This window comes from Crocodylus porosus, unplaced genomic scaffold (assembly GCF_001723895.1).
Source record: "Crocodylus porosus isolate Cpor-Errol unplaced genomic scaffold, CroPor_comp1, whole genome shotgun sequence".
Taxonomy (NCBI): domain Eukaryota; kingdom Metazoa; phylum Chordata; order Crocodylia; family Crocodylidae; genus Crocodylus; species Crocodylus porosus.
The window spans coordinates 4,177,038-4,202,047 of NW_017728915.1; the positions used below are offsets into that span (position 1 = coordinate 4,177,038).

The following is a 25,010-nucleotide window of genomic DNA, read 5'->3' on the forward strand; positions in this document are numbered from 1 at the left end:
TTTGGGCTACGACTGGAGGTGCTGCCAGCACAAATGCCCCCAGCTGCCCTTTGACAGGCAAATGCTTTTTTGGAAGCTGAGGTTAGGAAAAGTTGAAGAGGGAAGTGTTTTTCTTTGTCATGGATTTATATTGCAATGCAAAACCCTCAGGAGTCCAGAGAAGAGGCCAGTAATAAGAAATGTTCTCTTCTTCCCACTGGAGATCTTGGCTGTGGGCTGAGAAAGGAGAAGGAGGGTTGGACCCCTTCCATATGGGAAATATTCACATGAAAGAACATGACCTGCTTTGACAGTATCATCAGTCTCCATCAAAAAATCACCATTTGCAGAGCTGGGAGAGAGCCCAAGGTTGGGGTAGCAGGGGACTGAGAGTTGGGTTGAGGGGCACCAGTGGATCTGCAGGGGTTTCCAGGAGTGGAGTAGCTTGTGGACAGTGGTTGAGATTGTTGGTGCAGTCACAGATCTCTGCATGTGGAACGGGAGCTCAGGCCTAGAGCAGCAGTTGGGAAGAGGAAACTATAAGTGAGATCACAATGAAAGGAAATAACCAGTTCCCCATTTGATCAGAGCACTACTCTGCCTTTTCTGCTGAATTTGTCCTCACAGGCTGGTCTCATCTGTCACCTGGCTCTTTTGCATGGCACCATCCTGTCAGGTAAACTTGTGTCAGTGCAGATGCTCATGGCTCCACCATGTCTGTGTGGGTGGCTGGTGTTGTCAGTTTCACTTCACTGCCTCTGTGTGCTCAGTAAATCTTGCCTGACGGGAGGAAGAGGCACCTTGAGGTAGGAGGGGGAGGGAGGAGATGCAGAGCAGAGACTCTGTTGGTTGGCAAGTAACCTTATTGCTTCCTCTGAGCAGGGCGTTTCATTCTGAGTGGAGGCTGTGTAGATGGATGCTGCTTGGGTAGTTCTCTGCTCCAATCTGGGCTAGGCTCCAGCAGGCCCCAGAGATGGCTGTCTCCCTGGGAGCGATCCCAAGTGAGGTGCAAGGTAAGCAACAACCTTCTCTGTGCTGTGCCAGATGCAGAGGCCATGCAGAAAATGCTGAGATGATGGCCCATGGCTTTGCTTTCGCTGCCTGCTTTATTGTTAGGGATGATCACATGGGAACTGGGTCATTTCTTCTGCATCTCCAGTTGCTAAGGTTCTTGGAACTGCATCAGGCGACTGGGATTCAGTACTCCTGAGCTCTTTGTTAGCTGTGATATTGATTTGCCAATGAGCTTGGAAAAATGGATTAGGCCCAAAGTGTCCCATAACTGCGGATACTCATCTTGAAGCCTGATTTTCAGAAGTTTTGTATATCCATAGCTCCCAGTGGCTCTAACAATGTGTGCAGGTTTTGGTACCTCAGAAAACAAGGCTCTGGGAGTCCCAAGTGGGCACTCAGAAGGGATGATCCTCCCAGAACCCCTCAGGCTCCAACATAGCCACTTTAGCAGTAACTGGCCAAGCAAAACAAAGCCCTTCCTTTAACTAGATGGCATTTCTGCTTGCCTGCAGCACAATGACTAGGAGCATTGCATCTGGCCTCTTCCAAAACCTCATAGAATGTTTTAGACATTCATGGGGGCCCTACTTTTTTATGGTGAAAGCGGTGGGGGGAAAAAGTGGGGGATACACCAAGTCCTTGGGACCTGGTTAGCACATCCATCTGCTTTAATCTGGTCTGTAGACCCAATAGGGGTTTTCAGCTCTCCCTCTCCCTGGTTTAATTTCTCGATGGTATTGGTCAACATGGCAACCAGCACAGTGGCAGCTTTCCCAAATTGTCCTGGAAGCAGGTGGTGCTGAAGAGAAACTAGAGAGGGTGAGACTCCCTACCCACTACTACATTTGCCAGGCCTTGGAGGTCTGAGAAATCTTCCAATGGGAACAGAAAGGGACTGCAGACTGCTAAACAAAACCATTCACAAATTTCAGGGATATTTTGATCTGTATGCAGAAAACCCAGGTGAGACTATTCTGTTCCAGTCAAATGAAATCAAGCTAGTGAATTCAAACAGTTAGCAGTGAACTAATTGTATCACTCGTGGTGTAACTGATAGCCAAGTCATAGCAGGAAATTGACTTGACATTGCAATTATCTATAGGTTTTTTTGCAAGACTGGTCAAAACTATTTTTTTGGAATGACAATTGAATTGTAGCTAATGAAAACACTCAGCAAAGTGGAGGACAGGAGAGAAAAGGCAGATGAATGGTAAGAATTGTTAGCACACATTTTTTAATCTATCAATGCAATTGTGCAACATATTGATGTATCTGATACAAGTAGTATCATATAAAAACAACTGCTCTGCAAGTTTACTGTTTTCAACTGAAAGGAATATGGAAGCAAAATACAATCTGGCTGAAGGACAAAGCTCTGATGAAAAAGGAAAAACGGGTTCTGTGTTGGGATCCTTCTTGCTAAATATTCAAAGTAAGCATTTGTATCAAATCACTGTCTGATGTTACAAACATACAGACAACAACCACTTGAATAATAGATAACAAAATCAAATATGATGTAATATGGTTAGAGAGTACAGAAAAATTAATGACTGCTCAATGTCAAAATGAAAAACTAAGCTTGTTTGAGAGAGAGGAGTCACTTGATGAGCCCATGTGGAAAAGCCACATGGAGTAGAGCATCTGCATGAGTAGGGATTCTATGTAGGAGAGCTTGAAATAGTGACACAGGACGTCAAATGTATAAGCAACAGCTAGCAGTGCAAGAGAAAGAAAAAGCAGCAGATAGTGACCAGACAGTAAAATTGAGTGCCTTTAAGCTAGGAGCCCAACTGACACTGTTAACAGTATGCTCACAAATTGCACGTGAGTGCAACCACACAGTTGTGGAAGACATCTGTGCAGGAGCCTTGGGAGGCCAAACTTGATGCAGGAAGTGCCAACTGCTGAGCTTCTAACTTCTCTTTTAGCAGACATATGTTCCAGAGTTTTCCCTGTAGAGCTGTGTCTGTGCCTGTCTGCCAAAACATCATGTGTCTAATCTATGAATCTAGATGAAGCAGAAGTCATCTGTGATGATCTAAATGATCTGGGGAAAAAATAATTGGCAATCCCAGGATGCATAGTGCCCTGCAGTGTGGCAAGGGGAAGAGACTTACATGGAACAAGAACAGGCTCCTGGGTGGTCTGCATGAGATTCATTACAAAGAACACGCACTTGGGACAGGTGTTTACCTGGCTCAGAGAAAGTGAAAGCAATTGTGCAAATGGAAAGAATCCAAACAAAGAGACATCAAAGAGCCAGAGCTACTCAGTTACCATATCTGAGCATGTCAGCCAGTTCAACCCTAATTTGAAAGGGAAAAACTCTGCTTGAGGAGAGCATGTAAAGCTGAAAGGTGACAGCAAGAGAGAAGAGGTTTTGGGAGCTAAAGATATTTTTTTTTTACAGCAGGCAAGGTTTTTTGGGTAGATGTGATCTCTTTCATTAGACCAACTAAATAGTTGGAAGAAAGTTCTTTGCAAGCTTTTGGGCACAAATACCTTCTTCAGGCATTCTAGCACTATGAAAGAGCCTAAGATCTGCTTTGTTTTGAAAACAAGAAATGGGTATGCGATCAGAAAGCCATTGGTGTTTAGAGAGAGTTTCTCTCCTATCACACCTCCTCAAATAAGATACATACCTTGTTTTTGGGTCACTGTGATGTAAAATGAATCCTCCTGGAAACACAGAGTTCAGGAAGTGTGGTCTTGCCAGGTGATTGTCTGAATGAGGCAGCCAAAAATTCCTTGTGTGGCAGAACAGCAACAAAACTGAGGCCCAGAGCTTTGCAGGGGCAGTAGCAAGACTACTACTTCTTTCCTATAAAACAAGGGAAGTCCTGCAGGCCACATCCAGCCCACAGAACCCTATCATTCAGCCCTCAGTGCTGCCCCTGAGTATAACCTGACCCACATGGGGCTCACCTGATGGGCACTGCACACAGGGTTCAGGATATGCTGCATGTGGTGCTAGGTCCAAGACCTGCACCTGCCCCAGCTGGTCCAAGACTGTGCTGCATGGGACGCCTGCTCCGGTTGGTCTGGGATCTGTGCTACAGGTGGTACTCCTCCCAGCCAGTCCAGGATGCATGCCACACTTGGTGCAGTCCTGGACCAACGCCTTGGCCCCTCATGCAGCATGGGTTACAGACCAGTTGGAGTGGACACCACATACAGTGTGGATCTCAGAGTGGGCATTGCGGGCGCTGGATCTGGCATGGGGATGGAGTTGGGTTGTGGGCCCCGTCTGGCCTGCGGGTTGGCCCCATGCCATTCATCCAGCTCCCAGGGCCAGACAAGTTTGTTGCTCCTTCTATAAATAATTCTTTATATAAGTCATTGTAAATCATAAAGTATGGTGTTTTTATACCACAAGACTCATCAAGATACAACAGACTGTACACAGCAGCTCACTTGTCCTGAGGCAGCTCAGTTGCTGCTTCAGGCATGAGCTACAGAGCTCAGCCAATAGCAGCTGTGTGAGGATTAACACAGGATTTCTCCCCTTCTGCTTGTCAGAGAGAATTAGCAGCCATTAGAACACAGTGGGTACATCTACATGTGCAGTTAAGGCAGAGTAATAAACTCCGGCACAATTCATGCCGGAGTCAACTACTCCCAGATGCAGCATCTACACATGTGCCCGGGACCGTAGCACTTTGAGTTGAGGTGGAGCAGCCCTGGGCTGGCAGGAGGTCTGGCAGGGGTCAGCCCTGTGCTCTGGGTGGTTGTGTTGGGCAGTGGAGGGGCTGGCTGAGGCTGCCCCCACACTTTAGCCCCCCAGCTAGCCCCTATCACTGTCTACACATGCATTTCAGTGCATGTAAGTACTCTGCTGTAAAATAGTACTGTCCCTGACAATACTGTCTTATGACAGAGTTAGCTATTTTACTGCACCCTAATACCGGCACATGCATAGATGGTGATACTTTACTGGGGAGCTAATTAGTCTACTCCGCCCCCCCCTCCCCCGCTAAAGTGCACATGTAGATGCACCCAGTGTCTTCCAGCTGTTATTCTTCCCTGATTCTGTTTTAGCAAAGAAAATCAGGTTCCCTGCTTAAGACATGAAACCTAATTTTGGACCACTGATTTTGGGAAAAAGCGTATGTGGTATAAAGTAAAATATGATAAGAGACAGCCAGTAAAAGGAGGTGGTCCTCTCATCTGTCCATTGTTAGGACAATTTCCCTGAAGACTTCCTGGAGGTCTCCCAACTATGCCATCATTATCCCGTCTAATGATTATGTCTGGCCAATAATTAGGCCTGTGCAAAGAGGCTACTATTTGCTTCAGATTCAGCTGATTCAGGGGATAGTGATTCAATTTGGTGATTCGAATCACTGTCCCAATTAAATGCTGCCAAATCACCAAATCAGCCAGGCCAGGCCCATCCCTTGCCCCTCTCCCAGCCTGGCAATGACTGCCCCAGCTCCTGGCACTTGTTTTTTAAAAAAAAAAGCCCCAACTCAGTGAGTGCTGCCAGGCAGGGTACAATCTCTGCTGCCTCCCACTGCCCCATACTGCATGGAGGGGCTCTGCACAAGCTGCCCCCCTCTCACTCTCCCAGCCCTTCCACAGGTGCTCAGATCTCACAGGTCTCTGAATGGATTTGAGGAACCTCCCTGCTCCTACTGTCTCACTTGTTTCGGGTGTTGGTCTTTTCAGAAAGCATCACAGCCTTCCTGGGGACAAAGGAATGTGTCCTGGTCAAGAGTGTACAGCTGCAGATCAAATCCAAGTATGAAGACTACACCTTGGTACGTGCTGGCAACTCTGGTACTTCATCTCACTGCTTCCAGTAACCAAATCCATGATCCCTGTGCCAGGCTCATGAACACTATACCAGCTGATGGGCATGCCCTGCCTCATGGGCTACATCACACCTGGGTTTATTCTCCCACCATGGCTTATTGTTATACTGGGTTTTACCCACGGAGATGGCACTCAGTGGTTTCCATAGGATCTAGGGCAACTCTGCTGGCATGTCTTCTGTGGGGCTTCTCCTCCTCTGCACCCCATCCCTTTCCATTGCAGTGTTTAGTATTGGCTGGATGACACTCAGGTTCAGTGACAGGGCTCTCTTCTCCTGCACTAAGGCCCAGTGATGAGGATGGGTGCAGGGGGTCTGGCTGCAGTTCTGTATGCTTGCAAAAATAACAAAATAATGACAATTCAACTAAAATAGATTGGATGGAGTGGTGGGCAGATCAACAAAGCTCCCACACTGAGCACTTTCCTTCAGTGTGTGGGGGTCTTGGTGCCCAATGCACCCTTCTCCCATAGATTCTTAAGTTAGCAATGCCCCTTTCTGGGCATGCTTTCTGGTCCAGGTTAGGAACAGCTGGTGAACTCGGAGATGGATGGGGCAGGTGGCATTGGTGGAAGGAGGAAAAAAAATTGTGGGGGAGATGGTGGGGCTGAACAACATGTGCACATACATGCATGCACACCCCCCTGCAGGAAAGTCTGTGGAGGGAGTGGGAGGGAGAAGGGCCATGGGAGGGAATGAAGCTGGGACCAGGCAGGGATTGGAGCACAGCTGGGGCCAGGGTCCACTGCACCCATCCCTCCCCCTGCGTCCAGAGTAATTGCCCGGCTCTGGTGGCCCTTGTAAATTTTCCACCTGGCCCTGGCCCCAGCCTCACACCACCTGGGGTGGCCCAGAAGGGGGCCAGCCTCGGCTGCGCTGCTGGGCCAGAGGGGATGGAGCCTGTGGGACCCCTGTGCCCATCCCACATTGTCCCTGGGAAGAGCCCAATGTCTTCTCCAGGGGCATGGCACTGGGCAGCCAAGGGGGGCCTGTGGCCTCTCACTCTTTGTAGGGTGCATGGACAGGCTACAGCTGCAAGCTGCGCTCTGCCTGCTCCATGCCTCACTGCTGCCTTTGAAAGCAGTGTGGTCCCATGCGAGTCCTGCCACTGGGCAGGCTGGGCAGCGAGGCACATGATGTGGCGCCATGCCACTTTCAAAGGCAGCAGCAAGGCATAGAGCAGGCAGAACACAGCTCACAGCTACAGCCCACCTGTGCCTCATGCAAAGACTGGGGGCCCACAGGGCCCCCTTGGCTGCCCAGCATGTCCCTGGAGGAGCTGCCAGGCTCTGATTGTCCCATGTCCAGGCCTGGCTGATGCCCCATTCACTATGAATGGATCCCCAGCCAGCCAGGTTGTGGGGCAATCAGAGCCAGGTGGGCCATCCTGGGGCTGGTGTGTGGGGGCCAAAGGGGGGAAATCTCCCCCAGCTCCCCTGTGGTGCACGCAGCAGCAAGGAGACGGCTCTCCCCCTCCCCTGGACAAGCCACACATGGCCCTGTCTTGCTCCCTGCTGGGGCCCTGCAGCCGCACACTGTGGCCCCAGCCCCAAGCCCAACCCCACCCAGCTCCCTCCCTACAGGGGCCTCAATCCCCTTCTCCCTTTGAACTTCCTTGCTGGAGTTGCTCTGCAGGCTGCCTGGGGCCAGTGCATGTCTCTACACATAGCGCCCCCTATCTTCCGCCTTCCTCCCAACAGCTCTTTCCCCAGGCTGGGGCATCAGTACAGGCACCACACTGCCTGCTTAAACAAGTAGCTAATTCGTTTATTCAAACTGGTCAAGTGTTTCCACTGCACATGCACCATTAGGGCGGTAAGGAGATTGCCCTAAGGTGCCTTACTGTGCATATGTGTAGTGGACTGGACCAGCCTGCATAATCATGACATGATTGATTGTGTTGTTTTGAAACTGGTGGGGCAGCACCTGAGTTCCCACTTTTGATCAGCCACCACTGTTCTGGGTTCTGCCTGGCCAGGTACTGTAATGCTGCAGGATGCATCCGTCCACACCTGCACAATGCTCACAGTTCCACCAGTCCCCTGCTGGGATGCTCTGGGTCCATGGACACTAAGCCAGGATGTATGGTGCCAGCGGGGTCCTGTGCTGGGTTCTCCCATTGGCAGGCTCTGACAGTTCCCACTGGGCCACCCGCTCCCTGCTCCAGTTGACCTGCACTTTGTCCTGCAGGGGTCATTGCAGGTGCTGGAGAGCGGTGTTGGGTTTGAGCCACTTGGCCTGCCAGCTGTGACAATCAGGCTGACACCTGATTAATCCACTGTGCCCCCAGGTGATCCAAGCTTCCAGGTTTTGTTCAGGGAACTTAGCTTTGGGAAGAGCGACCAGCTTCCTGCTGGCTATATGGCTCGTGTCTGGATCCTCCCTGGACACTGGTGGTGGGACGGGCACATGCTGCCCCTCTGGACATGCTGGCCCAGCAAAGATGCTCTGGGTCCCTTCTGGCTACAGGGAAAGCATCCAGCTCCACTGCTGGTGCTTCCACATGTTTCTCCCCTGGCTCTGTTTCTGGATTTCCTTTAAGCCCAGAGCCTTCGGGCACTGGACCAATTGTTGGAGCTCCTTCCAGTTATGTGGTGCTGGCCACCAGCTCACTTGCAGACCAGCCCCAGCCATGTCAATGCTGGCACTGTGGTGAGTAGGGATGGTGCCTGTCACATACTCCCTGCCTGATTGATGCCTAGGCTGCCTCTGACCAATTGGTCTCCTCTAGACTCGAGGTCGTGACTTGGATGTACATGAATGCTCAGTACTTCCCTGTCTTCATGTCAGCAGGAAAGGAAACCCACCACCACATGCTTCTTTCCAGGCTGGTGGTGTACTGTGAAGTAAAAGGGTTGCAGAGCTAATGCCCACCACATGATCCAGGCATTGTCAGTTTCTGCTTAGTATTTTTACCAATGTGACGGGCCAACCCAACAAGTAATACCAGAATAGCTCCATTGCCCATTTTATGGCCAGACATTCCCACTCAATAGTGGAGTACCAGCATTCATGAAGGAGCAACTTACAACTAGCATAGGCTATTGGTTGCTGCTCAGATTCTTTTCCCTGTGTTAAGACTGCTTCCACTGCAGTTCCTGAGGCATCAGTCTGTAAAACAAAGGGTTAGTTAAAATCTGGAGTATACAAGATGGGACTCTGGCGCACAGATAGTTTGACCCTGCTGCTCCTAGCACTCCTGTACTATATTGAGCAGGCCCCGTGCCTGATGCCCATAAGTAAGCTCAAAAGGTGAAAACCCCAAGGAGATTTGGGAGGCATCTTGGATAGTAAACATCAAGGCTACCAGCCTTTCGTCCCACTTCTTGGGGTCCCCCTGTATACGTTTCCTTAACATCAGCTTTAAGGTCAGTTGAACTGCTAGACCAACCTGTCAGTCTGGGGATGATAAACTGACATTTTGAGGCACTTCACTTGGAGAACCTTGCAGAGTCCCCTCATTACCTTAGCCATAAAATTTGTGCCTTGGTCAGAATTTCTTTAGGTATTCCCACCCTTGCTATCCATTTAAGCAGCTCACCTGTGATCTTTGGGATCGTCATTGAGTGGAGTGGTATGGCTTCTGGGAAGTGGCTGGCATAGGCCATTATTACCAGGACATACTGATTAAACCATACTGCTCTTGAGGAAGGGACCCATGATATCCATAGTGATCTGCTTAAATGGCTTAAATGGATTCCACAATGGGCATGGGGACCATGGGAGGTACAGTGGGTGTATCAGTTGTGGACACCTGGCATACTAGGCACATTTCATAGTAGCGCTTGACCTCCTTATAGACCCCTGGCCAAAGGAACTGCGGCAACAGGTGGGCCTGTTTTATCCCTGGCCAGGTGGCTGCCCATGGACCCATCTTGGGCCAACCTGACTAGGAGGGCCCTGTACCATTGTGGCACCAGCAACTAGTCTATCTTCTGTTTTGGCCCTTTCCCTTTAGCAATACAATACAAGAGGTCATTTCTTACCTTAAAACGTGGGACTTGGGTGGCCTGGGTTTGGTGTAGCAACTCATCATTACAGAGCACTAAACCTTAATCACAGCCATGCCAGAATGCGGGGTTGTTAAGCTGGTCCACCTGAAATGGTCAGGAACCAATGACATCCTCCAGGTCAGGGGGGTCCCCCACATCCTCCAGGGGTGGGCCCTCTATGTCCTCTCCAGTTAACATGTTTACTATTCCTGTGTCTTTGTCCTCAGTAGTCCTTGTGAGGGTGGTCTGCAGTACCTATGCTAGGTATGGCCAGTCATGGCCGAGTGGAATGGGGCAGGGTGGTCACATGAGATTCCGATGGTCATTCCCTAAGTCCTACCCGGGACGGTCACCGGCAGTTGGTGTTGCTCATAAGTCTGTTGTCTGCTGTGCATGCAGACCAGTGTTTTGCCTGTGGCTGGAGTGCCGGCCTGTGTGGGTAAGGCAGTTGCATGGACTAGGGTCTGTGCTCATTAGGCCTGTGCGAATCGGCAGTGATCTGATCTGGCTTTGGATCCAGCCACTTCAGATGGCAGTGATCTGATTCAGAGCTCGAGACTGGGTTTCCGTCTCAATCTGGCCAAAGCGGTTCCGAAGCTTCGGAGCTGCCTCGGAGATCCGGCCATAGGGTATAATGGGGGAATCAATGAAATAACTTTGTTGTTTTTTGTCTGATTTGGATTAAACTTGCCAGGATGGTAGCCTCTGCTGACAGCATGAAACTTATCAAGTTTCAAGGAGATCAGTGCAGGGGTTTTGGAGGAACTGTACCTTAAATTCTTGAAAGCAAAACTCCTGTCATGTCTATGTGTTACACCACAGGGGGGTCAAAACTGCAGGAGTGGTAGCTCTTACTGAGGCCACAAAGCTTGCCAAATTTCAAGAAGATTGGTGCAGGAGTTTGGGGGGAACTGCCCTTCAAGCTGCAGACAAGCAAAACTCATGACATGGGTGACCCTGTGTGTGTTAAGGCGCAGCGGGGTGAAAGCTGCAGGGATGGTGGCCCCTGCTATGGCCACAACACCTACCAGCTGTCAAGGAGCAAGGGGGTTCTGGAGCCCTGCACCGTTAGCTGCTGACGGACAAAACTCATGCCACAGATGATTGTGGGACTGACGGTGTCTGTCCTGGGGCAGTTGATTGTATTGATTCTTTCCTCTCCTTAGTCTGGTTTTGTAGGTGCTAATTGATGGCAATTAACTGGCTACATTAGTTAGGTCCTGTATTGAGCTGGTCCCTGAGTGAATCATGATTGATTGGTAACTGGTAACACAGTAGCTTAGCAGCCAGGCCTGCACTAGTGTCTCCCATGCCCCAAGACAGACACGGTCAGTCCTACAAGCACCCATGGCATAAATTTTGCCTGTCAGCAGCTAGGGGTGCAGGGCCCCAGAACCCCCCTGCACCAATCTCCTCAAGAGCTGGCAGGCTTTGTGGCTGCAACAGGGGCTCCACCCCTGCAGCTTTCACCCCGCTGCGCCTTAACACACAGTGTCACCCATGGCACAAGTTTTGGTTGTCCACAGCTTGAGGTGCAATTTCCCCCAAACCCTCGCACTGACCTTTTTGAAACTTGGCAGGCTTTGTGGCCTCAGCATAGGCTACCACCCCTAAAGTTTTCACCCCCCTATGTTGTAACACCTAGATGTGACATGAGTTTTACTTTCAAGAATTTGGGGTGCAGTTCCCCCCAAACCATTGTCTACCACCCCTGAAAATGTAATCCAAACAGGACAAAAAACAATAAAGTTATACATATTTTATTCTTTCCCCATTATACCCTATGGCCACATCTCTGAGGTGGCTCCAAAGCGCTTCGGAAGCTTCAAACTGCTTTGGGAAGCCTAACAAGGCCAGTGCTTTGACCTGGGCATGCTGCTTCAGACCCCGAAGTGTCTGAAACTTCTCCAGTTCCAAAGCTCTGTCCGAAGCCTCACACAGCCCTAGTGCTCATCCAGTGTCCATCACGGGTATAAGAGTGCATCCTCGGACTTGGGCATCCTCTCAGCAGGCTTCAGCCACCTCACCCCAACATTTGTGCCAACAGCCAGGGCTGCCAATGTTTTTTGATCTGTTTGCCTCAGAACTGTTTCCTGTAATGCTCTGGGGATATCTCTGGTTGGTACAGTATGGTGTCTTTGACAGTTTGATAGTCCAAGGCCTCTGTGTTCGAGAGCGTGCGGTATGTGGTTTGGGCCAGGCCCATTAGGAGTGGCCCCATCAAGTGACGCACCAGTCCATATCCTGGCCTGCTGCTGTGGCCAGGCATTCAAATGATTCTAGGCAGGCTTCAGGGTCATCCTTTTTGACCATCCTGAGCATATGGAAACCCTCACCTTCAGCCACTTGGGCCCTGGCTAGCTGCCCTGCCAAGTGTCCCTGGCTAGCTGCTGGGAGAACAAGGCTCCATGGGCCTCCATCTCCCAGGACTTTGCCTTCATGAGCTCCTGTAACAGCTGCAGGATCATCTCCTGTATCTGCTGCCAGGTCTCATCTGGCTCCATGGCCCCCATCTTGTCCGTGGTCAGTTGGTCCGTGATTCATGGTTGTTGGTAACTACCATTCACCTTGTTTTCCTGGCACTTGCATTAGTGTGACGGGCTCATGACCACCATATCAGCTGGTGGGTGTGCCCCACTTCCTGGACTACATTGCACCTGGGTCTATTTTACTGCCACGACTCGTTGTTTTACTGGGTTTTACCTACAGAGGTGGCTCTTAGTGGTTCCCATAGGACCCAGGGCAGCTCTGCTGGCATGTCTTCTGTGAGGCTTCTCCTCTCCTATGCCCCACCCCTTTCCACTTGGGTGTTTAGGATCAGCATGGATGGTACTCAGCTTCAATGATGGGCTTCTATCCTATGTTAAGGACCAATGACGGCTGCAGGGACTCTGGCTGCAGTCCTGTATGCTTGTGAAAATTAAAAGATAATGACAATTCAACTAAAATAACTTGGATGGTGTGGGGGCAAGACAATGATGCTGAGCACTTTCCTTTAGTGTGTGGGTGTCTCTGTGCTGGGTGCACCCTTCTTCCACAGATTCTTAAGTTAGCAATGCCCCTTGCTGGGCATGCTTTCTGGTCTGGGTTCTGCCTGTTCAGGTACTGTAATGCTTCAAGACATGTCCCTCCATGCCTGCACAATGCTCACATTTCTGCCAGTCCCCTGCTAGGGCACTCTGTGTCTGCAGACACTCAGCTGGGATGTGCGGTGCCAGGGGTGTCCTATGCCAGGTTCTCCCCTTGGCAAGCTTCAGCCGTGCCCAATGGGCTGCCCTTTCCCCACCCCAGTTGACTTACGTATTCCTGCGAGGGCTTTTATAGATTCCAGAGAGTGGTGTTGGGTCTGGGCCACTTGTCTCACCAGCTGTGTTAATCAGGGTGGCACTTGGTTGAATCCTCAGTGTCCCGGGGCCGTCTGGGTTTTTGGGGGGAACTTAACCCTGGGGAGAGTGACCGGCTTCCTGCCAGCTATATGGCATGTGTCCGGATAGTCCCCAGATGCTCTTGTGGTAGGATGGGTATGTGCTGCCCCTGCACAGATGCACCAGGACCCTTCTGACCACGGGGAGAGCGTCCAGCTCTTCTGCCGGGGCTTCCGCATTTTTCTCCCCCGGCTCTTCTTCTGGGCTTCCTTTAAAGCCAGATTCTTCGGTCACTGGACCCAACTGGCCATGTGGATGCCAGCACCATAGTAAGTAGAGCTGGAGCCTGTTGCAATCCCCAGTCTCGTGTTGTCAGTGTCCTGGAGTTGCAGAATGGCAAAAATTGCTGTTTAATCACCTGCTTCCCTGTTCCTTCAGGAACGTGATACTGCAGTTTCATGTGCAAATACAAAAGTGGCACAACAGACCAAAAATAGTGATTAGATGATAAAATCAATACATGATTGTATGTAGAAAAAACTATTTGGCACACGCTGTGTGATTTGATGAGTATGAGTCTGAACCCATTATTTCCAATCTGGGGTTTCTGCACTGTGCTGCGCTTGAGGAGGGGCAGTATAGTATAGCTGCAGTATAGTTTAATTACATATTTATCTGCTTATCTGCAGAAATGCATCCCCTGGCCATTTTTTTCAGCCTGTCAGGTAACATTTAGGAGCAACTAAAAAAGTTGCTGCTAATAATGGACCCTGTTACCAGTTCTTAAATCCAGCTCCTGTCTGTTAGTCTGAAGATGGACTGGATGTTTCCTCTTGATCCCAGATGTGATTCTGATTTCTCTTCTGTGCAGGTCCTGACCCCCTGGAGGGCATATGTGCTGCAAGTAATACTCCCAATCAGGGTAAGTGCTTTTTTTATATTATTCTGGATTTGTCACTAAAAGCAAGTTTTGCTATTCCCCATGCAATAGTGTTATGCTTCTCCCAAACTTGAAAAACAAAAGAGAAGAAAAGCCATCTCTAGGGCACAGCCTGTGGGGTGGTTATGGAGGCATGGGGGTGATAACTCCTTTTGAAAAGTGAGGAAGATATTTAGATATTAATTTTCCAAGATGCAGTCCACTCCTACTCTTGCCAGACTGATATGGCCAAAATGTTGGGAGAAGTCACTTAGGATACATAAAGTTGGTGCATATATACAGCCTGGACTCATGACTTCCTTGGGATTTGGCTTTAACAGCAGCTGAAGTGACAGCAAGGCAAAGTGAACATCAGCCTGAGCTTGGCCCTTCCCTGTAGAACCTTTTCTGTCCCAGAACTTCATTTCCTCTTGCACTTCCCAACATCCTGGTAAATTTAATGAGCAACTCCTGGTGCGCTGAGCCAGTGCTTCCCACCCAAGCAATTTTAGGCATATGTGTGAGCCAGGGTGATAACTTATCTTGGCCAGGCTGTCCCTGAGCTGTCCCCTTCCCACTCACTACCTTACACATGCTTCAAACCCAGAATTATACTGGTGATAAAATTCTGGTGATGAAGGGGCATCCCTCTGCGTTTGCTCTTGATGCTTTGGTTTCCGTGCCTGACTCTTGGAGATGCCTTTGGAGCGTCTTCATTGACATAGCTCTGGGCTTGGAGCATGCCAGCTAGAGCACTCAGCAGGGCAGGACATGATTAATGTCATTCGGACTGGGGCAAGCTGCTGCTGTGGTGTAGCTGGGGAGGAGAGAAGGGGAAGAAGGAGTGGGAAGGAGTACTGGCAGCCACCTCTTCTCCTATAGCCCTCTTAAGAAAAACAGTAACTACCACTGCATTTTGGGTGGAGTCAGATGGTGTAGGAAAGCTCTGGAAACACCCAGGACTGGTTCAACCATTAGGTGAACTAGGCGGTTGTCTACTGCACCAAAATTTGGGGGGCGCCAAAATTATATGCAGAACAAAATAACAGGAACATCATTCTAAATAACAGTCCTGGCCACCTGTTATAATTGTGTTAGGGTTAATGAAAAGTGTGAAACAATCAATAAAAAAAATAGTTTTTATTGTTTTATTGTGCATTTTAAATATCAAATAAGTACATGTAAAAGTTAATTCTAGACTTCTTATTTTCCTCTGTATTGGAAGTGGTGGGGTGCCAAGGTACACAGTTTGCCTAGGGCGCCAATTACCCTTGGACCGGCCCTGGAAACACCTGCTACCTCACGCTCCTCAGGGAACTGGGTGATTACTTAATTCCTAGATTCAGATAAGGCTTTGGGGTGAGATAGACACCAAGCTGCTTCACAGAATCATAGGGAATTTGGTTGGAAAGGACCTCAGGAGGGACAACCTCTCAGGGCTTTGTCAAGCTGGACCTTAAAAAACCTCCAAGGATGGAGATTCAACCAGCTCTCTAGGTAACTTGTTCCAGTGCTTCACCACCCTCCTAAGTGAGAGTTTTTCCTAGTATTCAACCTAGACCTCCCTTGCTGCAACTTGAGATCATTGCTCCTTGTTCTGTCACTACTCAGAAGAGTCCAGCTCCATCCTCTTTGGAACCCCCCCTCAGGTAGTTAAAGTCTGCTATCAAATCCCCCTCTCGGTCTTCTTTTCTCCAAACTAAATAAACCCAGTTCAGTCTTGTCAAGAGAGAAGTGCTTCTGGATAGGTGCTGAGGCAGATCATGAAAGCTCTTTGGGGCTTCACGGTTCAGAAACCTTGTGATTCTGACTGTGGTTCTACCGTTGTCTGATATACCTCTCTCTTGTGAGGAAATGGATGCTAGCTATGGAGCTGTGCAGTATCTTCTCTCCCAGCCTGAGACACTGACATAGTTGCTTTCTCTGACAGTTCCCCCCCCCCACTTCTAAGGGGAATAGATAAAGGAGGAATTGCTGGCAGAATCTGTCATTCACAAACTGGCTTTGGGCAGACTGTGCATCTGCGAGCAGATAGGAGAGCTTATGTTTGTGTATACCCGTGTGTGAATAGGTATGCCCACAAGTACCTGTGTGCACATGCATGTGAAACATTGCCAGGCACATAAGAGTGAAGCTGGAGCTGCAACCCTGCTACTTTGGTATTTCTGGTCTGGCCAACCACTCATCAGACCCATTGCTTGTAGCTGGAATGACGAGTGCTCAGGTCCTCTGGGAACCAGATCTGGGCCTTCAATGCACTCTTAATGCTGTAAAAGTGGCAGTTGCCTTTGGCATAGAGCATGGATTCAGGATAAAGCTTGTGGGGGAGACCTGGGCTGTGAGGCAGGAGAATGAGGCTGAGAGGTAGGGGCAAAATTCACGCTGAGGAAGGCTGGACAAGGGGGGTCCATCAGTGGATGCAAGGGGCTGGGCCTCTGCTGTGGGGTGCCAGCTTAGGCTGAGTGTATGCACTGGGGGGGGGGGGGGGGCTGGAGTTAGGGTTTCTGGAAGAAGGACAAGTTGTGCACACTGGGAGCAGGGTTCTTAGGGATTCACCGTCTCTGCTGCTCTCCGAGCCAGAGCAAGCCCTGCTGCCTGCTCCTGGGTGCCAGGACTTGGGCTGCAGGTGATGATGGCACCATGGTATGATGTGGGATGCAGCCTCTCTGAGGCAGGAAGTGGGCAGCATAAGGCGGAAGTTGCCTGCTGGTGACTGAGTCTGTCTTTCCAGGTGCGGAGCAGCTTCAGCTTCCTGGAGGTGCGAGAGATTGTAGTCCGTGAGCCTAGCCTGGTGAGTGCAAGCACAGCAGAGAGCTTCTTCTCCTCAGGGGCCTGCCTTGGAGCTCCTGAGCAGGCCTGGCCTTGGCCCTGGCATTGTCTAGGTGCACTGGTACAGCCTGGTCAGCTGTGCACGATGCCCTCTCTTGGCGAGCTGAGAGGTCCTGGAGGGAAACTGAATGCCTCTAGGATGTGTGGTACAAACACCCAGCATTGGGAAAGCAAGGTTTGTTTGGCAGTACTTTTTACTAGGCTTAGCAAAGAATTGGGAGAGAGATTAGACCAGCTTTTGGGTACAAAATGGAGGCTCATTCCAACTCCCTACTAGCAGATGAGTGATCCTTAGCAGAGCTGAGATCAACCTGGGGAGACAGTGTGACTCTTATTTACTTATGATGATTTTATATGGTGTCAGGAGTCCTGTGCTAGATGTTGCACACATGCTGAGTGGAAAGACAGCAGCACAATGCCCACTGGGGTCTTCTGTACCAACCCTGAGCCTTGTTTAACTGATCTGTACTGCCAGGGTCATATCGACATGTTTGACTCCCTAGGCTCCCTTATTCGGTCAAAATAAATGCAATAAAACTATTGCCAGCTCTGCTGCTGACCTGCACTGTGACCTGGGAAGAGTCATGTTACATCCCTGGGTCTGTTCCCCCCATTTTAAAATGTGGGCAATATCTACTGAGCTTTAAAATCTACAGTAGTTGTTTACTACTTTTCCTCAGTGAACTAACAAAATTCTCTTATGGAAAGACTAGAATTATCCTAGGGATATTGCCAGCAGGAGCCAGGAGAAAGATCTATAAATCTAGAATCACCCATAGTCACACTATGACAGGATAGGTCTGTGTCACAGAATTGGCTTTGTTTGGATCTCCTAACATTATTTTCTATTGGAGAGCAAAATGCAGATTGACAAATGCTGCAATTCCATGTTGTACTTCTCAGTCCAGTGTATTAAATGCACTACCATATGTTGCAGATCACATCGTTGTAAACATTCTAGCAGGAAAGATAATACAGTACAACAGTGGTTCTCAAACTTTTTTTTTCATGGACCACATGAAAATTGCCAAGTGTCTCAGCAGACCACTTAATCAACTTTTTTTTGTTCTACAAATCAAAGCGCACAACTCATTTTAATATCGGTAATCTTACCTTACAAGTACAGATATTCTCTATTGTTCCGCAACCTTTCTGCAGACCACCTGAAGGAGCTTGCAGACCAGTGGTGGTACATGGACCACAGTTTGAGAACCTCTGCAGTACAAAATTTGACAAGTCCATTGCTTTCTTTCATATTTCAGTAATAATTCATGCTTTGCAGGGACCTGGTGAATGCAAGGTGATAAACTGCACTTAGCTTACAGTCACATCCAAATTTAGCAGAAGGGAATTTAAAACTCTGTAAATCCTCTTATGGAGAAGATTATGTATATGGCAAACCTAACTGTTAGGGTGACCCATAAAAATGCTGATATAGAACATGCCATTCTGAGTATGAACTGGGTCAAACTTAACCTGGATTTCTTATGTATTTGCTTAATTGACTAACTTATATTTCTCTTGCCATTGAAAACTATAGCCTAGAACTTGAAATACAGTATCTGATGTTTGAAGCTATGGAAACAGTCTGATTTTTTTTTTTTATTGTGCTAGAGCAGGGGTAGGCAACGTTTTTTTGGCCAGAGTGGCGAAAACCCCAGCACAGCGGGGAGCATTGCAAGTGTGCTGCCTCCCCGGAGCCTGGGCCGGGGCTGGGGCTGGGAGGCAACTGGGGCCAGGACTGGGACAGAGGCAGCAGATGTTTGCAGCTGGCCCAGGTTCTGGGCAGCTGCTGCTAGCCATGGAGCTTGGGCTTCTTGCAGCAGGGCTGCCACAGGAGCAGCCCAGGCTCTGTGGCCATCAGCAGCTACCCCAAGCCGGGGCCGGCTGCAGTCAGGAGGCTACAAACAGCTGCTGCCCTCCCGGCCCCGGGCTCCGGGAAGGCAGCAGGTGCTGGTACCGCGCCTGCTGGGGCTGGGAGCAGGGAGGCAGCAGCTGTTTGTAGCCTCCTGGCTGCAGCCGGCCCCGGCTCAGGGTAGCTGCTGATAGCCACGGAGTCCAGGCTGCTCCCAGCAGGGCTTGCAGCATCCCCGCTGTCTGCTGGGAGCAGCCTGGGCTCCCAGCTGGCAACAGCTCCCCAGAGCCGGGGCTGGCTGCCGCCTCTCCAGCCCCCCCGCGTGCTGAGGAAAATGGCCTCACGTGCCATGCTTGGCATGGTGCCAGGGGTTGCCCGCCCCTGTGCTAGAACATTGTGTGTGGAATATCAAGTGGGAAAATTTATTACAAGAGTCAAAGGTTGAATTAAAGAAAAATTGCTAGGGATGATATGAAAAGCCCTGTTATTCATGAAGGTATTCAGGGAGGAGGAGCTCAGGTGGATTGAAATATGTTATGTAAGCTGGAAGATCGGCTTTAGTCAAATACAAGCCTTTACGCTGAGTACACGGCTGACTTGGTGAATTCTTATTGTCCATGTTACCTGGGAGTTCAAATGAAACCTATGATTTTATCTGGTGTGAAGCTCTGAAAAAAAAATTAATTGGGCAAATTTCAGACCTAGCCTATGTAGGTGTAAATGCAGTGACTTCATGGGGGCTGCCCCTATTTCCAGCAGGTGAGAAGTTGGCAAGGCAGTAGGGAAAAAATGGAGTTTGCTTGTTTTATGGACTACCATGAGAGCTCACCTGGCATGGAATCTGCTGCCCATTTTTACCTTGTCAATGGTGATTTAGGATGGAGGTACCATTTGCAGTGCCATAATTAAGGCTGATTTGAGTTTTGCACTTTATCATCGATTAGTTAAAAAGTTAAAATTAATTTTAAAATGTGTCCTTTAGAAATGTAGCTTTCTGCACTTGACCTTTTCTCCATTTGTTTTAAACTTTAATAAAACAGACTGCATGGAGTGCCCCCATGCCTTTAAAACAATATAATTAATCTGAGATCACAAATACTAAAATATCATCACATGGTTATGCTATGGTGTTAGTATAGAGCATAGCTAAGGGTATTTCTGTCCTTAAGTTGTATGCTTTTTGCACTTTATTGGGGTTTGGCTTCTTTAACTTCATCCTTAACGTGGAATTTCTTGGGCTTGTAATGCTTTGTTTTTTCAAATAATTACACTATTGTTTATATTGTTCCCTGAATTACTGAGATTACTCTCATCCTCAACTCCATTTGAACATAGTTTTTATCTATCATCATATGTAATAGTGCTAAGACTTTTTCATACCTCTGTAAACTGTCTCTTAGCTTATGGCTTTTCTCGTTTGCTGTCATTACTGAAATATCTGAGAATTTTTATAACACTTTCCTTTTGCTCATTTCCTCAAATGTCATTCGTCTCTCACTTTTTCTTGTCCCTACAGGTTGTCATAGAAACCGATACGTCTTCTTATGCCTTTAGGCTGATGTCATTTGATGATTTGGAGCAGATTGTCATCCACATCACCATGGCGCTTAAAAAGGTCTTTCCAGATTCTTCACCTGGGTAAGGCTAGTCCATATACATTTGCTCATCAGGGCCTGAGGTGCTTTACACGCAGTGGGGCAGACTGGTAGAGTTCTGCAGAAAGCCCCACAATTCCCCTACTTAAGACCTACGCTATCTTGCATGCACACAATTTCAATTTGAGGGCAAATGGATATGTATTTCTGTGTTCCTTCAGTATAATGGAAGAGTCATCACGAAGGGGCATAGGGAGTAGCAAGGCAAATAAATCCAAAGGTTTCCTATTGAAGCAAGCAGTGGGGTTTTTCTGGGTCTGTATGTAGCATGAGGCACTACACGTGGCTGAAGACACTTTCTGCCTTTTGCTTTTTCTTTGCCTAACCTTGGGTTATTTTCTTAGGAAACTGCTCAAGCACTCTCCCCCCAATTTGTATGAGAGAATCCGAAAGAAAATAGACTCCCTGGAGGAAATGCTGCAGAACAACCAAGGGCCTTGTGGTAACCAACTTTTTTTTGTGGACATATATCAGAAGAAAACAAAAAATTCTATAAATAACCCTCTAAGATTGAAAGACTTGGGCCTAGCCAGGAGCTGTATGGTGTCAGCCTCTGCGCAAATATAAGACATGACACACAATGCACATAAAGTATATGTTGTTGGCACAAGTTAATATAATTCCAAAATCTCAGAAACTGTGGGCTAGTGGAGGGTATAGGGAGGTGGACTGAGTGGACTTTCTTTTTCTAGCCATTGCCATAGGCTGAAGAACATGTATAAATGCTATTGGTACCAGTTGTGGAGGCATTTCTTCTTATGTGCTTAACTTCATTCACATCATTAGTCCCTTTGAAGTCAAGTGTGCATATAAGGCAGAAATCCTGTGGAACACAGTTGTAGGTAATAATGTATGTGACAGCAGTGTAACTGTGGGGTGGAGGGGAAGTGGTCCTGGGCCTTTGAGGGTGGGACATAAAACTTGCTGCTCTGCTACACTTCTGGTATGTGATAGGATTGTCTTATGTTGTATATGCATAAAGGGGCGATTTAAAGTTTGCTGAGTCACCCTGATTCTGGTACTTGCTAAATTTTTATGGCTCAGGTTTGTAATTCTAAGATAGATTAAGTATAGCTTTTTGTATGTTTTAGTAGATGTATATAATATTGATTTTAAAAAAATATATTTAAAAAAGGTAAATGATAATGTTATGGTCCAAGCATCCTACTTTAATAAAAGAGTTTTGGCCTGAGAAAGTTGTGTGTTATATATGATGTCTTGGTCCATGTTCCTTCTTTCACAGAGGGTATGTGTGTAGTGTTTTCATATCACTCTTGAGAGGAGTGCTGAGAAGCACAGTCCTGCCCACTTCTTTCTCCTCCACACACCCCAGACCCAGAAAGGAGGTGGGGAAGTATCAATGAGAGTGTCACTGTCTGCCCTGCTGCTCTCAAGATCTGGCATGCTTGAGAGTGGCAGTGGAGGCCTTCTTAGGAGCAGGCTTCATTGTCCCCTCTCCAGGTCTGGAATGTGCAGAGTGAGTGCAGCCAGGCAGACCATGTTTCTCAGGGCATGTTCCTGTGTCTAGGAAGCTGGGAAAGTGGAATACATGCACACTGAAGGAGTCAATATCAGACAGGGAGAGGTTCTCAAGTCCTGATTCGGGATTAGTTGGGGAAACGCCTTATATGTCCTTTCTCCTGCCTTTCCTTCAGGGGCTTCTGATAATGTTTCTGTTGTTAATGTTGTCTTCCATTCATAGGTGGGTTTTCGGAGACATATGCTGCTTTATGTGATTACAACGGCTTTGCCTTCAGGGAAGAGATCCAGTGGGTAAGCTTATATGAAGAGTTGAAAGGAGAAGTAGGATACTTATCAGTTAGCTTGTTCCAGGTGCCTTGAATGAAGTAATACATGCAATTTCTTCAATTATTTCTAAATATTCCTTTGGGTCATCTGCACTCAGAGGCTTCTTGCTGGCAGGCTTTGCAAAGAAGCCAGGGGTTGACTTGGTCTTGGAGAGCCACCACCATCTTCTTCCCTTTGAGGTCATTTCCTAGAGTTAAAGCAAATTAGTGGAGACTTGAAGTGTTGGTGTGAGGAAGCCTATTCAGCTCCTGTCTGTGTGGCATTTGATCAATGTTTAATGGGGAGTCTTTAGTCTCTAGGGCTAAATATTTGGCGCATGATGCTAGCACTGAATTCAGTGAGAAAGAGGGAGAAGTGATTGTTGATGGTCTGTACCAGTCCTGCCTGGTCAGTAACTAGGTATATGGCCTGATGCTGTAGGGCTTGACCCTGCGCTTGCTTGCACCTGTGCTGTCCTATACTGTGGCTCTCACTGGGGTAACAGAAAGCTCTTTCCTGAGGTTCTATGAAAGGTGCTTCTGGTTACTTGATGTTGTAGTGGCCTTCTGTGGGCACAGAGCAGCGATTTTCAGACTTCTTTGGCCATGCACCCTTTTGCCTGAAAAACATTGCTGAAAAATATTGCTGCTTATGCATGTTCACTGATGTGCATGTCCATGTACCATTACTCATTGTTAAAATTTAGGCACATGCCTTTGGCAAAGTGCTGCACACCCCAGGGGGTACATGTACCTAGTTTGAAAACTGCTGCTGTAGAGCCAATAGGGAAGGTTGGGCTCTGATGGAGCTTTTCCAAGTATACAGCACAGAGTGTGAAATGGCAAATAGGCTGGTTGCTCCTGCACAGTCCCCCAAATGATAAAGTGAGTGCTTGATTCTCAGGAGAGGAGCTGTCCATTAGCCTTTTGGCAGGGCTTGTCCTGGCCCTTGTGGCCTGGCAGACTGCAAGAAAACTACCTGGGAGAGAGGGGGGAACAGGACCCATCCCTCAAGGAATGCCCTCCTTCTTTGAGGCAGGGTCAGTGCTCTCCCATTACCCCACTCCTCTATTTATGTCCCCCTTCCCTCCTTTCTCCAGAGCACTGAGCTGTAGCTTACCCACTCCCTTGTTCTTCTGTTGCTGGGGGAGGCTGGTTATATTAACTCATTTGGAAACATATGGGGTTCTGCTGACTGTGACAGCTCCTTGCATGGTTTTGGCATGTAGCTGGGATATGGGATAGATTGGTCCCTGGTCCAAGTAAGATAGGGAAGGAACTTGTGAGATTCTGGGTCTCACATCTCTCTTGTTTTGCTCTTTGAAGGGTCTTGCAGAAAAGGAACATTTTTGATATCCTGAAAACTTACTTGGAATGGGAAATCCATTTCCTACCTAGCACTACCCACAGAGCTTCAAAGCTATTAACATCCAGCTGGGTGGGTCAGAGTTGTTATGAGAATTAATCTTACTTGTCTACCTAATTTCATCCCAGCAAAGCTCAGGAATCCGCAGTGAGAGCAGTCAAGCTACCACAAAATTGGACTCCTTGACCTGGGCTGGATAAACTCAATGCAGTCAGTAATTTGCTTTGGGCACTAGATGGATGACTTATGGCTTTTCTGTTAATGTATGGGACATCCATTGTGGACTTAGCTTTGGTAGTTCTCCTCACCCATGATGTTTCTTTTTGCTGCTGGCTGCCTTTTCATGGGATGGCTGGTGATGGGCTCATCTCCTGGGAAGTATTATGCCTTCTCACCTGCTAAATCCTCTCTTAGAAAGCCTACCATGTACCCCAGCCATGCACAGGAGCTCTGTCTCATACTCTCCTCTGACTTATAAATAAGCCATATTTGTTCTGTTCTCTCTCCTTTTCCTATAAGCATTAACTTCTGCTCTGGATGATGTGATCACAGAGAGCTTGCTCCAGTGGCAAGCCTGCAGCCAAGCTGACAGCTCTGCTGCCCCCAGATCATTCAGGGAAGGACTACCTTGCAGTGAAGTTCCTAATCCAGTTTCATAGTTTCTAGGGGTCAGAAGGGACCTGAACAGATCATCAGGTCTGACCCCCTGCCCTGGGCAGGAACGAGTGCTGGGATCATAATACCCCAGCCAGAAATCTATCCAACTTCCTCTTAAAGACCCCCAAGGTAGGGGAGAGCACCACCTCCCTTGGGAGCCCCTTCCAGAGCCTGGCAGCCCTAACCATAAAGTAATGCCTCATGATATCAAGCCTGAACCTACTTTCAATCAATTCGTGGCTGTTATTCCTTGTTATCCCAGGTGGTGCCCGGGGAAATAGAGCCTCACCTATTTTCCACTGGTCCCCCCAGTGAGTTTATAGACGGCCACCAGATCCCCTTTCAGTCTTCTCTTGTGGAGGCTGAATAGATTCAGGCCCTTTAGTCTATCTTTGTAGGGCCTGGCCTGCTACCCCCTGACCATGCGAGTGGGCCTTCTCTGGACCCTGTCAATGCTAGCCACATCCCTCTTGAAGTGAGGTGCCCAGAACTGGATGCAGTATTCCAGCCAGTGCTGTATAGAGAGGGGAAGGATCACCTCCTTGGACCTGCTTGTGATACATCTGTAGATGCACGACAAGGTGCAGTTAGCCTTACTGACAGCTTCCTCACATTGGCGGCTCATGTCCATCCTGGAGTCAACAATGACTCCAAAATTCCTTTCAGCCACTGTGTTGTTGAGAAGGGAGTTCCCCAGCCTGTAGGTATGTTGTAGGTTCCTTCTCCCTAGATGCAGCACCTTGCACTTGTCCGCGTTGAATTCCATCCTATTCTCA

At 48.4% G+C, this 25,010-nt stretch overlaps 1 protein-coding gene across 1 annotated transcript in view; it reads left to right on the forward strand.

Moving 5' to 3' along the window:
* Positions 1 to 873: 873 nt before the first annotated feature.
* The window catches only part of CARMIL2 (capping protein regulator and myosin 1 linker 2), a 123,572-nt gene continuing 99,435 nt past the window's right edge, over positions 874 to 25,010 (forward strand). Inside the window, exons 1-7 of the mRNA XM_019535563.1 lie at positions 874 to 992; positions 5,665 to 5,756; positions 14,038 to 14,088; positions 16,817 to 16,876; positions 20,286 to 20,407; positions 20,769 to 20,866; positions 22,127 to 22,197. Of these exons, the coding sequence (XP_019391108.1) occupies positions 953 to 992; positions 5,665 to 5,756; positions 14,038 to 14,088; positions 16,817 to 16,876; positions 20,286 to 20,407; positions 20,769 to 20,866; positions 22,127 to 22,197 (534 nt within the window). The 5' untranslated portion in view covers positions 874 to 952. The remainder of the gene's footprint in view (positions 993 to 5,664; positions 5,757 to 14,037; positions 14,089 to 16,816; positions 16,877 to 20,285; positions 20,408 to 20,768; positions 20,867 to 22,126; positions 22,198 to 25,010) is intronic.